Source organism: Nothoprocta perdicaria, unplaced genomic scaffold (genome assembly GCF_003342845.1).
Source record: "Nothoprocta perdicaria isolate Ctin4 unplaced genomic scaffold, notPer1 scaffold_50, whole genome shotgun sequence".
Taxonomy (NCBI): Eukaryota; Metazoa; Chordata; class Aves; order Tinamiformes; family Tinamidae; genus Nothoprocta; species Nothoprocta perdicaria.
Window position 1 is genome coordinate 4,114,019 of NW_020455755.1, and position 15,688 is coordinate 4,129,706.

General features: G+C 38.6%; 1 protein-coding gene across 2 annotated transcripts; it reads right to left on the reverse strand.

The window, feature by feature from the left end:
• Positions 1-1,757: 1,757 nt before the first annotated feature.
• CRK (CRK proto-oncogene, adaptor protein) lies at positions 1,758-15,291 on the reverse strand. Of its 2 annotated transcripts, none has more exons than XM_026047767.1 (3): positions 14,999-15,291; positions 8,614-9,149; positions 1,758-3,571 (listed from the first exon to the last, which is right to left on the reverse strand). In XM_026047767.1, the coding sequence occupies exons 1-3, from the start codon at positions 15,240-15,242 to the stop codon at positions 3,434-3,436; spliced, it is 918 nt and encodes a 305-aa protein (XP_025903552.1). In that variant the 5' UTR covers positions 15,243-15,291; the 3' UTR covers positions 1,758-3,433. The 2 variants fall into 2 exon arrangements, with proteins under 2 accessions (XP_025903552.1, XP_025903553.1); XM_026047768.1 differs by having other exon boundaries at positions 3,205-3,571; positions 8,784-9,149; positions 14,999-15,242.
• Positions 15,292-15,688: the final 397 nt, after the last annotated feature.

A 15,688-nucleotide genomic window follows, 5' to 3' on the forward strand; every position in this document is an offset into this window, starting at 1 on the left:
TCTTCTCATACACCAGCAAGACTATGAAGTTTTTTTTTGCAAATGAGTAATAAATTTTGTTAGCTGTCTTGGTTTATCTTATTTCTGCAAGTATTATGCTCAATTGTTTTCACACAATACGGGCAATTGAAAACTAGAGACAACTGTAATATTTCTATATTATTAAATGCAAATAATCCAATGGCAGCTGAATGACAAGGACAATGTTTTGGCTATACTTTTATTTACTTCACGTACTATGAACATATACATTACATGCTACAAAAAAAATAAAAAAAGACTTTAACTGTCAAGAAAGTGGATAGTGTTATAATACAATGGCACATGTTCATATTTTTCTTCAAACTGGTTTGGTTAGAATCCTTCCTCACAACCATTTAAAAAAAAAGTGTTTTATTCTTAAGATGATTAGAAATATTTGCATTATTAACAAATACAATTCAAACAGATTAACAAGATTTAACCAGGTCAAATATTAGTAAAAAGGCTGGGGTTTACCAAAATGAAATATATATTAAAAAAAAAAAACATAGCAGCCAGTTGTACTTTTAGTGTGATATTATGTGTAAATGCACCAGAAGAACACAGTGTAATTGAGCATTCTGCTTTCACGGTGTTTCTAGAAATGATTATTCTAGTTCTAACACCTGCCTATGCACAATAGACCAAAAAAACACAGCCAAGTAGAGACAAAAGATTGTGACCAACATTCTGAGCAATGATTTTTTTGCACGCATTGGGGAGAAGGAACAAACAGAAGAGGAACAAAGGCCACAAGAGGATTTCTCCATAAACAGGAACATATGTTCTAGCTACTTTCTTTTAAGAGTTCAATAAGTTGAAATGTCTATTTTGTACAAAAGCAAACATAGTAACTTCTATCACCTATGAAACAGAATCACATTTCAGCTTAAAACAGAATAGTGGAAAACGGTTGCATAATGTACCAGATGACTAAGAAAAACCGCTTGACAAGAACTTTGAATTCTAGTGCAACAGCAACTATTAAGACTCCTCTAGTTACTTTTTCTGCTCTCTCAAAGTGTACAAATATTGCAATTTATACAGTCTTCACGAAAAAAAATCTACAAAGTTTTCTGAGTATTTGCTAGTTAACAATTTGATTTGTTTTCATAGTAAAAATGCAAGGTTTGCATAATAAAATTCCTTTCAGAAAGAAAATAAAAGTTTTGGTATCTTAAAATAACTGCTGACTGGAAAATTACAAACACAGGGACTTTCATTAATTGTGATTGGAAAAAAAAATCCTTCAGAACAAACTGTGTTATTTGAAGAACACAGTTCATTAGGCTGCTTATGCAATACCTGAAGAAAAATATAAGCATATATGGGCAAACTGATAAGCTTAGTATGCAAGTCTGTACGTAACGACTATGACTACTGAAAATTCTGTTGCATTAAATATCAGAGGAAAAATACAAATTAGACTTTAAAAAAAAATCAATGTGTTACTGAACCTAGAGTTCCTCCATTTTTCCTCCGAAGTAGACTTTGTACTAAGCTAAAAGTGATTCCACAATTAAAGACTGGCATATCATCTTCACCAGAATAGCAATCCAAGCTAGAATAGCACTGCAATTACCCTGTTACCATTCTTCTCAGAACATTGCCACAAAAAAAAAAAAAAAAAAAAAAAAAAAAAAAAAAAAAACACCAAACAGACCCACTGTCAGTTTTCTAATAATCTTTTGTAGTGCTTAGAACATTGGTGACGGAAAAGTACGATTCATGTACACTGGCAATAGTCTACAGTATTACTGGGTGCCCATTACCTGAAACTTGGTCAGACTTGCTGATGAGTTAGTTCTGAAGTAAAACAACTAGTACTTAAATAGAGCAAGTGTTATTTCCAGCATGTTACACAGTTCTGAGGTAAAGTGTTACCAGTATTCTGTTTTATGGGTTCATGCCTTGCAGCAATAGCCTCTGCAGTGAGAACTAGTCCTCGCAGCATTTACAGCCAATGAGACATTCTAGTCACACGGTTTCTATTGACCAAAAAAATGTTTTCGGTTTAATGCTATTTACAAAAACTGTTCTGTATGGATTACAAAGCAATCAAAGTTACAAAACTGATTTGCTTAAGTTTGGTCACTAGAGTGTCGCATTTGGGTACAGACAAGGGATAGTAACTTCAGTGTTTAATTTTAGTTTACAAAACTTACTGAATCCATTCTGATTTATACTAGAGCAAACCAGATAATGAGAAGAACAGCACGAGAAAGCAAATCAAGCAGTGCACAATATCACTATTCAATGCACTGATTTTCATTATGAACTATGAAACTGTAATTATTCTATTATGCCTTTTGAGAATCAATCCAGAAGCACACAGGTATTTTTCATTAGTTTATTAAAAATAAAATCCTCATGAATTAACTATCAGATATTTTTACAAATGGGAATTAAACCAGTAGAGCCCCCAGAGTAACTTTAAAATAAAAGCCATATTTGGTTTGTCAGTTCACCATGTTTGACACTGATTTGTACAGTAACATGTAAGAATATGAAAAACTCTAAAAAATATTAAACTGGCCCTACCTAATTCAATTTTATCTGAAAGCAGTGCCAATATTTTAGTATATTTAGTGAATCAAACACTGCTTTAAAGCTATGCATTAAAGTGCACATTTTTCAGCACTGATATGGACGTTTACACTTCCATAAGCCTTATATTTGTGGGTAAGAGAGATACTGCTGTGTTATCAAAAATTTTAATTTAAATCAGCTGCTATGTTTGAAGCATCAACAGTACTGAAGAAATCAAATCTAGTGTCCACAAACTTAGAGAATTCTGAGGTTGATTTGATCTGTCATTTACCATTAAAATGGTAAGCATCTCTAAATCATACAGCTGTCCCCAATGTGCTTTAAAAAACCTGTAATGTGTGCAGTTAACTCACCATGCAGAGCACTACACATAGCTTTTCTAGGACAGAGAATTCAGAATGGAAAAAAAAATGGAGAAAGCTCCAGGATAAATTTGTGGAATTTCTACCTACACATTGAATTGTCTACGGTTGATGTTTATTGCCTGAGGAAGAAGCAACACAGGAAATAGGACTGGAGAGAGCTATAAATGCTGTAATAGCATCTATGTTACTGCCTTCTCCAACTGATGCTGCTGGCAAGGTCCAGTCTGCTGTGCTCATGGACATAAGCAGGCATTACAACCTATAATCATGTACTAGTTCTGCCACTTGACACACAAGTTATCTACTGTCGTACCCTGAATTACATGACCCTTGATTAAGGAATGGTGGTGTTCAGTCCCAGGGGTTTGCAGGTTATCATCAGAATGCTTACGCAAGCAATACCGCTTTCAACATCTGTCAGAACATAGTCTTGATGGCATCCGCATTAAAACAAGTTGAGATTGTTCCCATCTGCAAGCGAAACTGTTGAGCCACACTCAGCTGAAGTCCTCATCAGGATTCTGTTGATCCAGCAGGCGGACATGTGTGAATGGAAAGTGACCACATTTACCATTACATTCTCCTTCCCACTGACCACTCACATTAATCTTTGTGACCTTTACAAGCTCACCGACCTATAGAATAAGAAATAAGTAAGCATTAGACCACAAAGTTCACATACAGTGATCTGCTACCCTTCCCTCTGGAGTCTTATACCTCCAAGTACATCAGAGATGCTTCTATTAACAAAAACAGGTAAGGGCAATTACCAACGGTCTTGAGAATGGCTATTTTAATACGGAACAGAGCATTGTTGAAGCAATTTAACGGCTAAAAAAAAAACAAAAAAAAAAAAAGAAGGATTTTAATCTTAACCATTTTCAATACAGCAGCCTACCTTATGTTATTCACTTAAGAAGAGAGTATGAAGAGAAAGTAGTATACCTATTTTAAATAAGAACTAAGTTGAAAATTTGCAAGCCAACACCAATATGTTTCAGAGCCTTTTCGGATGCTTGGGATTTGACAGATCAGTCTCCACCACAATACATGGAATTGGCAGAATTGATAAAGACGTTTGCATTCTGCTTGTACTAGACAAGCAATTTCATTAAGATGGGGTGGTTTTCAGGTGTATAAAATAAATCTGGAAGCTAAAAAGTTCCTCAATTTTCATTTTGAAAGTTGCCCAACCAGCTGTATTTCTTCCCCTCCATGCACAATCTAATCAATACTCTTATTTACAATGTAACATAGAAAGGTTTTCAGAACACTTCCTGGGTCACAGGATGCAGAATACTGCAGAGAGTTATATTCTCCATTTACATCTCTCAACACTATAAAGTCTCAGCCTTACTGCATTTCATCCAAAGATTCCCTGAATATACAATCACTAGTTACAAAGATGCTCAACACTGTGACCCAACACAGAATCTCTTTATTCTCACCTTCTAGGCAGTGAGAGAAGAACAAGGAAAACAAATTAAAATGTTAGTCTGTTAGCTTTACAGGTTTTAATCATTTGCAATCTTTTGCCAGAACTGTTTTTAACAATTCATAAATTCAAAACATTACATGGGCATTTAATTAATCTCCTATGCCTCTGAGAGTTACTTATCTAGCGATGAGAGCTACACTGGAGACTCTTGCTATCTTTTGGGTTTTTTTTTTGGTAAACACCGGTATAGACACTTTCATGAATCAGATTTTGAAGAAAAAATCCTCTTATATGTTTGCTACAGGCCAAAATGAAGCTTTTCTTGTACTAAATGCTAGTTCTGCTCTTCATAAACCTTGCATTACGTATAATTTGCTACTGCTCACTGGGAGTTTTGCACCCAGGAAAAAGTCCAGCAGAGCAATACATCAACTTTTATTTCCTAAGCACAACTGTTACAAGAATACTACACTAGATAATCTTAAAAGGTTTCAGATCTGAATATAATCCTTGCATGAGCTTCTAAAATAAGAACATAAGCTCCAAACTAACAGAAAAAAAAAAACCCAAAGTTTGTCATCTTGTCCATCAGACCAACAGCACGAGATATCTATGTAACATCAGTGATTAAAGTGAGGCTTGCCAGTATCTGTGTGCTATACAAGTGGCCCTGTATTGTAGTATTTTTCAAGCTAGAAGAGCTCTTTTTTTTTCTAATTGATCTTTTATAACTTTACTTCAATTATTTTTATTTACAGCAAAACTAAAAAAATTACCTAACACATTCACTGTTTTAACTTTGTCACAGGGTCATTCCTCCTAGTGTTTTTTATTTCCATCTTTACAGGAATTGAATTTTTTATTTATTTTGGAGTCATTTTCCTTTTGTTCACATTCTGTTTATATGTACATAAATATATATATATAATCAACTGAAGCAGGACTGATTTTTAAGAAAGTATGTGTCATGTGAACATTTCATACAAGCTAACTTAACAAAGTGGCTCCATGACTTCCTTGATAACTTACAGGCCTTTCTAGATCTGCTTTGGAACACTACATTCTACTTTGCATTTCAGATACTCTCCTGAAGATTAGGTACAGGCTTCTGCAAAACTACTTACTACAATTGCAGGACTTGTCAGCTTTTAGACCAAAGATAGCTGTTCACTGAATTCTCCCTAATTTTAGTGTTGACTTATGGTATCAGTAGTCTATTGTGCATCATTCCACCAAGAAGGGTTCTCAAGTAAAGCACTTGCACCCTGCTACATGGTCAGATCGATCCCAATCTTCATCAGAAATTTTAAAACCAAATATAATCCATATGTTCCAAAGCAAAATAAAGCTTCATGTGAAGCCTTCCATATGAAGTAGTTTTATTGCAGGTACTCCCCTTTGGTAAGGTCAAAATGGTAGAGCTCTACTACTGTTACAAAGAAAATACACTCTTTTAAACACTGTAGTGAAAAAGGCAAGATATTTTTTCCAGTCATTTACCACATTGGTATTTTTCTTCCCTCTAAGTAAAAACAGACTCTCTAAACTCCTTGAATAGGTCTAATTACAAGCAAAAAGCCAAATAAAAGATAAAAATGTTAAAAGTGGTTCCCATAATGCAGCACAGCCTTGATTAGAACATCATTTGCCCTGATCCTCCATCCTTAGCTCTTGGAAACCATGTCAACTTTAACTTAATGGATCAGTACAGATATGCTCTTTGTAGTTTGGTTCAAAATGAAAAAAAAATAAAAGTTTGATGTGAAGGATCTATCTGCCTAAAGTAACCCATGGGCTCCACCTCCACTTATGCATACTGGCAGGTTTAAGATTAAGAGTTCTCATTTTGGGGAAAAAAACTCAATTTATAGTTAAGAGGCCTTGGCAAAAATGGACTGACAAAACTTATATAATGCTTTCTATCAAGTCATTTAAGAAAGAGATCTCAAGTAGAACAGGAATGCCACAAAGTGAAATAGAATGTGAAAAAAAAAAAAAAAAGAAAAAAGGAAGGAGACAACATAGAACAGCAGTTAGACAGACTGGATGAAGAAATATTTGGAGAAAGAAGTGCACATTGCTTTTTTTTCCCCCTCCCCTGTACAGACCTTGAAAGCAACTAACATGATTTTAAATGATAAAGAAAGGAAGAAAGCTAGGAAGGTCTATTAGAATCAGTGATAACCACCTCCATTTATAAGACTTGTAATAAAATACAAATCTTTAAGTCTGCAAATAGGTATTTAAGGCTGCAGGTTCTACAAAGGACAGTGCTCCAATGCAAAGGTAGAAAGACAGCACAAATCTTATATTCTGACACAGAGTCAGGATACAGGTCAGGATTCATACTTTTGAATTCCTCTCTCTCAAACATTTAAAGCTGATCAGTAGAAGTCAGTAAAAGACACTAGCGGTACAAGTTAGTGTAGAAAAGAGATGATGCTCTCCATGAAACTGGACGTTCTAAGCACAACATAACTGACAGTATGTGAGAGTTGATAAGAGGATTAGGATAATAGAAGATCAGCTGTGGCAATAAAAGGCTGCTCTTCAGCGTGGAAAGGCTTTCACTTTCACTTAAAACAACCTACACTTCCAATATTTTCTGACTCTCCCTGTTTCACTCCATTCTACCAAACTGCTGGGCAGCTTGGGAGTGTTAAAGTGTTCTGCTGAAGTCCTGCTTTATGTGAAAGCAAAGGCAAAGTTAAGCTTAAGAGAACACTGATAGTTCACTGGAGTCAATAAAAGCTTAAAAACAAAACCCATAAAATAAACCAAAATATTTTGGTAAATATGCCAAGACATGATCTCCAACATCTTGAACAAAACCCAAAAGTTGGTAATTGTAATAGTCCCCATGTAAACTTCAGGAGGTGGATGGATTAGGAGAGTGAGGGGAAAAAAAAAAAAAAAAAAGAGGTCATTTTAGGCTGCTTGAAAGTCTGAGGGTTAAAATCTGTGTATGTTCCCACAAAAGCATGTGATTTGGCATGAATATCAATGCACACTTCTTAATCCCCCCAAAGTACTGAATGCTTTTGATTCAGAAACGTAACAGAACATAGAGTAACTCAGACTGTATTCACATTGCTGCCTAGACAAATTATACTTGTAACATATATACTTATAACTTACAAAGCAACTTTATACCTCATGAGCTAAAAATCAGTTATCATATCTGTAGATTGTGCTACTTTTGCTAACTCTATACTTGAGAAATACGTACACTTACCACTGCTCTGAAGTACCAACATGCATTTTATACTATGGAAGGTTAAACTTAGTATTTTGAGACTGGAGGGGAGATACTCTGACTCAGCACAGAAACTGTTTTTCCCCAAGTACTTAAAATGTTATATAAACAGGAAGTCAATTAGGTATCAGGAAATTCCAGAGCCTTTAGCTCAAAGAAAGCCTAGATTAAAGGATATAATTTACATATCATCCTAAGGGAAAGGTCTGCCACTGAGAATACCTTAGATTCAATTTCCTCAAATGTGACTTGGGGGATAACTATCTGATGCCTAGAGATAGAGCATTCTATTCCCCTTTTAAGAGGAAATATCAAAAAAGGCATGTACAAGTATTTAATTGTATGAGGAAGTGAATCAACCCCAGGGAAACTCACCATTTTATTACAAATCATACTCCATCAATCATTGCTTTACAGGAGACCTCCCTAATGAGTAGTAATGTATGTTCCTACTCAACAAACTAAAAACAATGCAACTTTCTGCTTGAGGTCAAGGTCTTACTATAAAACTCAGTGTGATCCTCATCATCTTTGTGTAATTTTAAAGAGACCTATCAATGCTTCCACCGATTGCTTTTAAAACACACTTATCTGAGATTAGAGAAAAAAAACAGCACACCTTTAAAGACTGGGGTGAGGCAATCAACAGTAAACATAGGCTCAGACATACCACACCACTCCCTCTCCCTCCCCCATAAAACAGAAAGACTTTAGAAGTGAAAACATGGATGGAAACACTTATGTTAGTGACACTTGACAAAAGACAGGATACTGATTCAGTAGCTAAACAGGTTATAATAATCAAATGCTTTCCTAGTCACTTATTAATTTCAAAAACAAAATCTTTTATCCATAACTTATTAATCATGATGCAAAATCAGTTTAACAATATTTTTCTTTCTTATTCCTACAAAACTATAATGTGATTGAAAGGGAAAGCCCTTGAACAGATCTCTTCCTTCTAAGTTTTGCCCATTATGTACCTCCAAAGCCAAGGCTGTCTTGTCGTAGGCATTAGGGACTCGCTTCTGGATAACCCGGGCATAAATAGGGCCATTCTGAAGGTTAGGGAGCGGAGTGTTGATGCTGGGCTGGGCATAGGGCCCTGGCTCCGGCCCACCCAGTGGTTGTGGGTGGGAACTATCCTGGTTACCTCCAATCAGAGTAGATACTGAAGCAGAGGAAGGTCTACACTTCTCCACGTAAGGAACAGGTATCATTCCCCTCTTTCCTTCCTTGTCTTCTGCATTCCACCATTGCTCTTCAGGTTTATCCCGGATTTTCAGTATGTCTCCTTTCTTAAATGGAAGATCTTCTTCATCGTTTCCATTAAAGTCAAAGAGAGCTCGCACATATTCGGCCTCCTCCTGTCTGAGGATAACGCCGCTATTCTGCCTAGATCGGGAAATTGGTTCTATCAAGGTTGTAGTATCCAAATAGTGTATTTTGTAGAATTCTAGTAAAGATGGCAAAGAATCAAACTCCTGGTCGCCTATTCGAAATCTGGTGGGATTCAGCCCTGGAAAAAAAAGAAGGCAATGTATCAACAGAGTATACAGCAGTGACAACTGTAAACTAAACACTTAAGCAGTATATTCACAGATAGGCGATTTAATGCAGAATGCTCACCTCCGGACCATCAACATTCATCATGTCTAGTCTATGTGATGTGAAAATGGAAGGACAATTCTTAATAATCAAAATTACTTGCAAATAGTCATAGTTTGGGACTTGCCAATATTCAAAAAATCTGTAATTACCAGTTGGTTTAGTGTGGCAGCAAAGTAACGCTCTTCTGCACCTTTTTAATCAAAGAAAACACTATTCTAATCCTGCAGATAGTTTCATTGCACAGGTTTTGTCAAAGATGGGGAAAAAGTATACAACAGACAAATGATTTGGCACTGTCAAACTTCATTAAGTAGGAAAAAAGTATTCTGCTTCCTTGGATGTTATACAAACCCCACAGATAAAGTTAGAATATCTGAGTTTCCAAGGCACATATGCAGTTTTCACTACAAGACATTTCCTTTTTTATTGTTCTACATTCTAAATCTAGAAAGCAAATTAAATTTTGGTATTATTCCAAGAAGGTGATTAAAAAACAAACAAACAAAAAAAACCACCCCACACTTTTCCCTTCACATTTTAATTTTGTTTCAAAAAGACAACACTGCAGTACTTTTCATTTACATGTTGTAACAAACCTTGAGTTAGAGACACTGCCACTAAGAAAACAGCTTAGAATAGCAAACTTGTGTGAATGGTCAAAATAATCTTTTAATCTCAAATCTTCTAGTTTTTCTGCATATTAAATAGAGCATAAGTTACACATTAACTGATCCTGAAATATATTGAAATTGATCGTGTTCATACTGGAGACGTAAGTATGAAAGTATCAATACTCATTTCAGTTTTCAACCAGTTCTTTATTTTTTTTTTCCAATGTAGTGTTCTTCAGGCTTAGTTGGGGGAAAAAAAGAACATATGCAAGATGCTGTATTTCCACCATGCTATACACTGTGTGATCAGTTATGGGAAGAACTGTGGAAGAGTGGAGGAGGGCAAGGGAGAGGAAAAGATTTATGCTTTAATGAGTAACTCCTCTAGAAAGAATGAGAGGCTTCCTTTGCAAGTCTGTTTCTCTGCAGGGAATATCTAACCATTCTGAGACTTAACTCAAGCAGAAAGCTAGCAGAATTCTTCAAGCTGTCACGGATCCAAAACAACCTTCAAAGTAGCACTGTCAGCATGGAATGCTAATGCTACAAGAAATTCCTTCAAGGGAGCGAAAAAGGATTCCAATAGTGAAACCGGATTCTATAAGATAAACATTGACAAACACTCAATAAATAAGTTTTAAAGTACCCTGAAGGAACTCGAACATCAGGGAAGCTGGTTACCGGAAATTCAAAGAAGTAGAATTAAGTAATGGGAAAAATGCACATTTGAACATACTGGCAGGGCTGAAAGACTCTGAAAAGAAACCAGTGCAACTGCAATGAGCCAAGAAACAAAATCATATGCTAATAAAATACAAAACAAAAATGCTACCAATAGATAAGGAAGTTGCTGTAAATATCAGTAGGAAGTGTGAACGGGGCATAAAAGAGGAGTAAGATTCCTTGTTATTCTCCCAAAGCACAATATATTACCATGAAAACAATGGGCTACCTGAAAAAGAACAAAGACCAAAAGCAACTTTTTTGGTGAAACGTAACTCAGCTCTGGAAGTAGCAAGAGCTCTGAAATTTCACCTGGTGGCAGCTCTTAGCTCTGTGCTCCTACAGTAGGTGCCACCTATGCAGCCAAAATACATCCCTACACTGCTTCAAAATAGCTTGAGTTCACAATCTAAGCATTTAACACACAAACACTCGGCAATGTTGGACTTCAGCTATACAGTGAGCAGTGGGACACAGTGGGAAGACATGTTTACAAGAAGTGACAGAGATACCAAGCTTCACACAGAAATGTGTGTGTATCTGTTATTTTATATATGGGAGCCTTTAAACTTAACATTGACACATATCAAAAGAAAAAGTCATAGAAAGTACAAATGTGTCAGAATACCAGAGATTTTCAGAGAAGTCACATGGGAGAAGAACAGTTCCCTAATGACCAAAGTTACTTTAGCAGAGTATTGACATGGAACTGATTTCTCATGACAAATCTGGAGCTTACCTTTGCAAAACCTGCTACAAACTGAGTCAGTAGGTTAAGATTTTTGCCTCCAGCAAGATAACTGTACACAGAAAAAGTTTAAACTCATAGGAAACAAGCACTTCAACAGGAACATTCATCAGCAGGATGAATAAAGATTTATTTTTTGTTTTGATGGGACTGGAAATGTTTAAGAGGTTCAAATGAACCTTACAGCAAGGAGCTGAAAACAGTCCTGTTGAATTAATGCGTAACAGTCTGAAAAGGCTGCCAAAAGTAGCTGGATAAAACCTCAGTTGGACTCTAAGAGGAAGAACCTACTTTGAACCACTGTGAGGAAAGAGTGAGACTAAACATTTAAAAGATAGTTTAAAATACTTTAAAATGCAGGTTGGGAATAAAATACAGCCACAGCTTATCAAGTAGGTGGTAAATTCTCCATTTATTTTCCCCCAAAATCCTGGGACATGTTTCTTGAAGGCGTAATTTCTAGCAGCATACTGTCTGCATCTTCTGAGGGCCTTCAGGAAGAGGAGAACATATGTAAACGCAAGTCTAGATAGTGGAGAAACTTTAGTCATTTCCTACTGAAGTTGGACAAGCAAAAAGCACCAGATGTTCTCTTCCCTCCTCCCCAACTCTGCACAGCCAAAGAAAGAGTAGGTGCTCAGCTTGCCCCTGTAGCAGAGCTACTCATCTCTGTAAAACAACTCCTTTGAATCACAGGGAAGTATCTCCTTTCTTCCTCACTCCGCCCTAGCTGAGTTCATACACTTCCAAAGCTTCCAGCAACTTTGAGATCTTCTCAAGAATTTGAGATCTTAAAAAATTATAAGAAATGTCCAAGTTAAAGCATATTCCTCACTTGTATCTAAAGTAATTTCATTATACAAACAGCTAGGTATGGATATCATTGAGTAAAGTTTACACGATTCCAGGAAGTACCATCTGAATTTTATGAAATCACAGTGGAAGTGATATAAAAGTTTAAGTTAGGAAGTCTATTCTTGAAACACACACCTTCAGAAAGCACCATCTTTTACACTGTGTTGGTCATACTTTCCTACTTCAGAGACAAATTTTATGACTCCATAAGGTTTCCGAATTTGTCACATTGTGCTTTCAACAGGAAATATGTTTTACTTCAGATATTTTAGGCATTTTGCTTTAGCGCATTTCTTACATTTTTAGCCTGGATCCATCAGTCAAATTGCAAACATATGATGCATTGAAATATTTCCTTTATAGTCCACTACCATGATGATGTCCACATTTAAGATAAAGAAACACAAAATTAAACTAAGGATCTTTTTAATAACTTGGAAATAGAAGAGAATATTTCACTTTTACGGCACACTAAGATTTTTTATATTAGGGAAGACAAAGCTCCTCATCTCATTCATTCTGTATTGAAGCTGGATTCTTAAGTTTCATCTGCACATGGCAAACTTTAAGTACTCCTGAAATTGTGTGCTTAACAGAAACTAACAAAAATTGGAATGAAGAACCTGATCTGTCAATTCAGATTTCACAGTGCGAAAAAGGCATTTTCCCAATACATTCAGTTCTTAAGAAAAGTTATACCATAGTGACAATATGACAATAATGACAAAAACTTGATGACAATATATAAACACGACAATTGGCAAACATTTACCTTGCTTTAGTGCATTACCTTCCCTATCCAAGCATGAAATCCTCTTGTATCTTCTACCAAGGGCTGCATCTCCCTCCCATTCCCAAACATCCTCCCTCCAGCTATATTTTTCCGAAAGAAAATCTGTTTTTCTATTATTCGTTTCATTAGCTTGAGAGTGAGAAGACAGTAACTTCTGTACAGAGATTTCAAATCACTAAAACTTCATCATAGAAATATGATATCTGTGATGCAGATATCACCCATATTCATATAACATCCAGAGTGCGAGGGGAGGGGAAAAAAGTAAAGAAAAAGGACAACTAAAATGTAATTATTTTTGCTATAGATTAACCCTATTATGCCAAAGGTCTACACAGCTACAACAGTGTGTACTTTTCTAGCACAGACAAACACTTAAGACAGAAAACAACAACCAATGGGACATTTAGCAATAAAAACAAAACCCAATGAAGTTAAAACACCCATAACATGAACCAATCCAACAAATATCACAAAACTTCATGGAGGTTAAAGATGTTTAAAAAAAAAAAAAAAAAGAAACGAAAAGTAGAGTAGCTATTTACTGAAGCAGTATTCCAGTAGTTTGAGCATGCATTCAATAATACATTTATATTTCTAAAATACTGCTTCTGTTTCTCCAGAGAGGAGTTGCTCTGCAAAAAACAACAGTCCATCAAAGTGACTGGCACTAAATATCTGTGTCCTCCTTCACTACTATCTTTAAAAGACCAGCAGACTGTATTCCACAGGGGACTATCCTGGTAACCTTCTTTGTTCTACGTAACTTCAATCCAGCATTTTGCACAGCAGTTCCTGCACCAAGCAGCCTCCATAAACCTAGGACAACAATAAGCCTCTGCCTTGACAGACATTCAGCAATGAAGAATTTCCCAGATCTTCTGGTAAACCCTTAGACTTCCCACGGAGGTAATGATCTCCACGTTACTTCCAGATGAAGTCAGCCACCTTTAACTTCCTCCTTGTGGAGCTTTTCATGTTTTGGGTGCACTGTGCAACTATGGCAGGTTCCTAGGATAAAATGATCCTTCTGACTCTTCCAAATTACAGCCACTTGCAACCACACACTTACAGCCAACTGTGTTTCCCCGAGCAAGGGACATCCCTGCATACTGGTGCAAACACAAATACCTGTATCAGAAAACGTCTGTCTCTGTAGCAGTTCATGTGCTAAGCTTTCTTTCCTGCAAGTAAGTCAGCCAGAGCTCTTAGCGTATAGCAGGTCTTCTAGACCTCAAAACTCTATAGTTAGCATCTCAGAAGGGAGCTACAACATGCCCACATCACTTTGTGAACACTAATATGAGAACTTGACGAGCTTTAGTAACACACTCAGTAATTCCCCCAGCAGGGACTCTGCTACCTTTTAACTCCATGTTCTCACTTACAAATCTAAGAGCCATGGATCGCTGGGGACTCTCCTTCAATTAAGATACAGCTGTACTTTCAAAAACATCATTTCTCATGAAAGGTTTTTCTCTCTAACATAAATGATGTTTGCAAGTGTTGTATTTAAACTTTTTTCATATTAGATCTTAGGGCGATGGGGAATGCTATCAACCCTCCTTATCAAAGGATGCAAAAGGAATTAAAAAAAACCCACAACTGATTTAAAAGGAAAAAAAAAAAAAAAAAAAGAAAAAGAAAAGAAGCCTTTCTGTTCCTCAGGAGTTCCCGCTACTTAAACCACCCAACACACACTTTGACGTGTGACCTGAAAGCAAGCCTGCCTGCTAACGCAGGCTCCTTCGGGTGACATTTCCACGGGGGGCTCTCGGGAGCGGCTCCCGCCGCCCGCTGATGCCGGCTCTGCGGCCACCCGCGCGGGACGAGCACCGAGGCTGCCGGCGGGGCTCCCGCTTCCGGCGCCAGTTTAACTCCGAGGCCGCTCCCGGGAGGCCGGTACGGCCTAACGCGACTTCGCTGGAGCGGCGCAGCCCGGGAGGGACAGGAGGCCCCGGCCGGGAGGCCGCCGTGGCGGAGCGGGCTGGGTGGGCTCCGCCAGCCCGGGGGGGGGAGTCACTCACCCGGGGCCCCAGGGCCCTCGCCGCCGGCCCGCCGGCCGCCCGCCGGCCCCAGGCTGTTCACGATGTAGTGCGAGACGCGGGAGCTCTCGGACACCGAGAGCACGAAGTCGCCGGGGATGGTGCCCGAGTCGCGCACCAGGAAGGTGCCGTGGCGCTGCCCCTGCAGCATCGACACCGCCTCGGCCCGGCTCAGCCGCCCCCAGTACCAGCTCGCCTGGTCCTCGGAGTCGAACTGCCCGGCCATGGGGGCCGCAGGCCGCGCTCGCTGCCCGCCCCCCCCACCGCGGCCGCCGGTGGCCCCGCTCCGCGCCCAGCCCTGCCACCCAAAATGGCGGCCCCTGGCCTGACCTCACCTACCGGATGTGACCGCACGCGGGAGACGCGGGCGCGGCGGCGCCGTCATCTTCCCGCGCGGCTCCGCCGGGCGGGAGACGGGGGGCGTGCGCATGCGCAGTCGCGGCGGGCGGGAGCGCGCTGAGGCGAAGCGTGGACGGTCATGGAGGCGGCCGCTCTCCCTCGGGGCGCGGCCACCGCCGAGGGAGAGCGCGGGGCCGGCCTCTCCTCACGGCCCCGTCTCTGTAGCAACCGGTGGTTGAATTTCAGTTCTATTTCCCCGGGTTTAAAGGGTAAATTCAGCCAGATCATCTCACCCTGCTACCGCGGGGATTTAGACAGCGGAGGGCACAGGAT

Coding starts and splice junctions, on each gene's coding strand:
- CRK (XM_026047767.1), bottom strand. CDS start 15,242: ATGGCCGGGCAGTTCGACTCCGAGGACCAGGCGAGCTGGTACTGGGGG. Junction 9,150..14,998: donor CGAGGGCCCTGGGGCCCCGG/GTGAGTGACTCC, acceptor TTTTTTTTCCAG/GGCTGAATCCCACCAGATTT. Junction 3,572..8,613: donor AGACAGCCTTGGCTTTGGAG/GTACATAATGGG, acceptor CTTATTCTATAG/GTCGGTGAGCTTGTAAAGGT.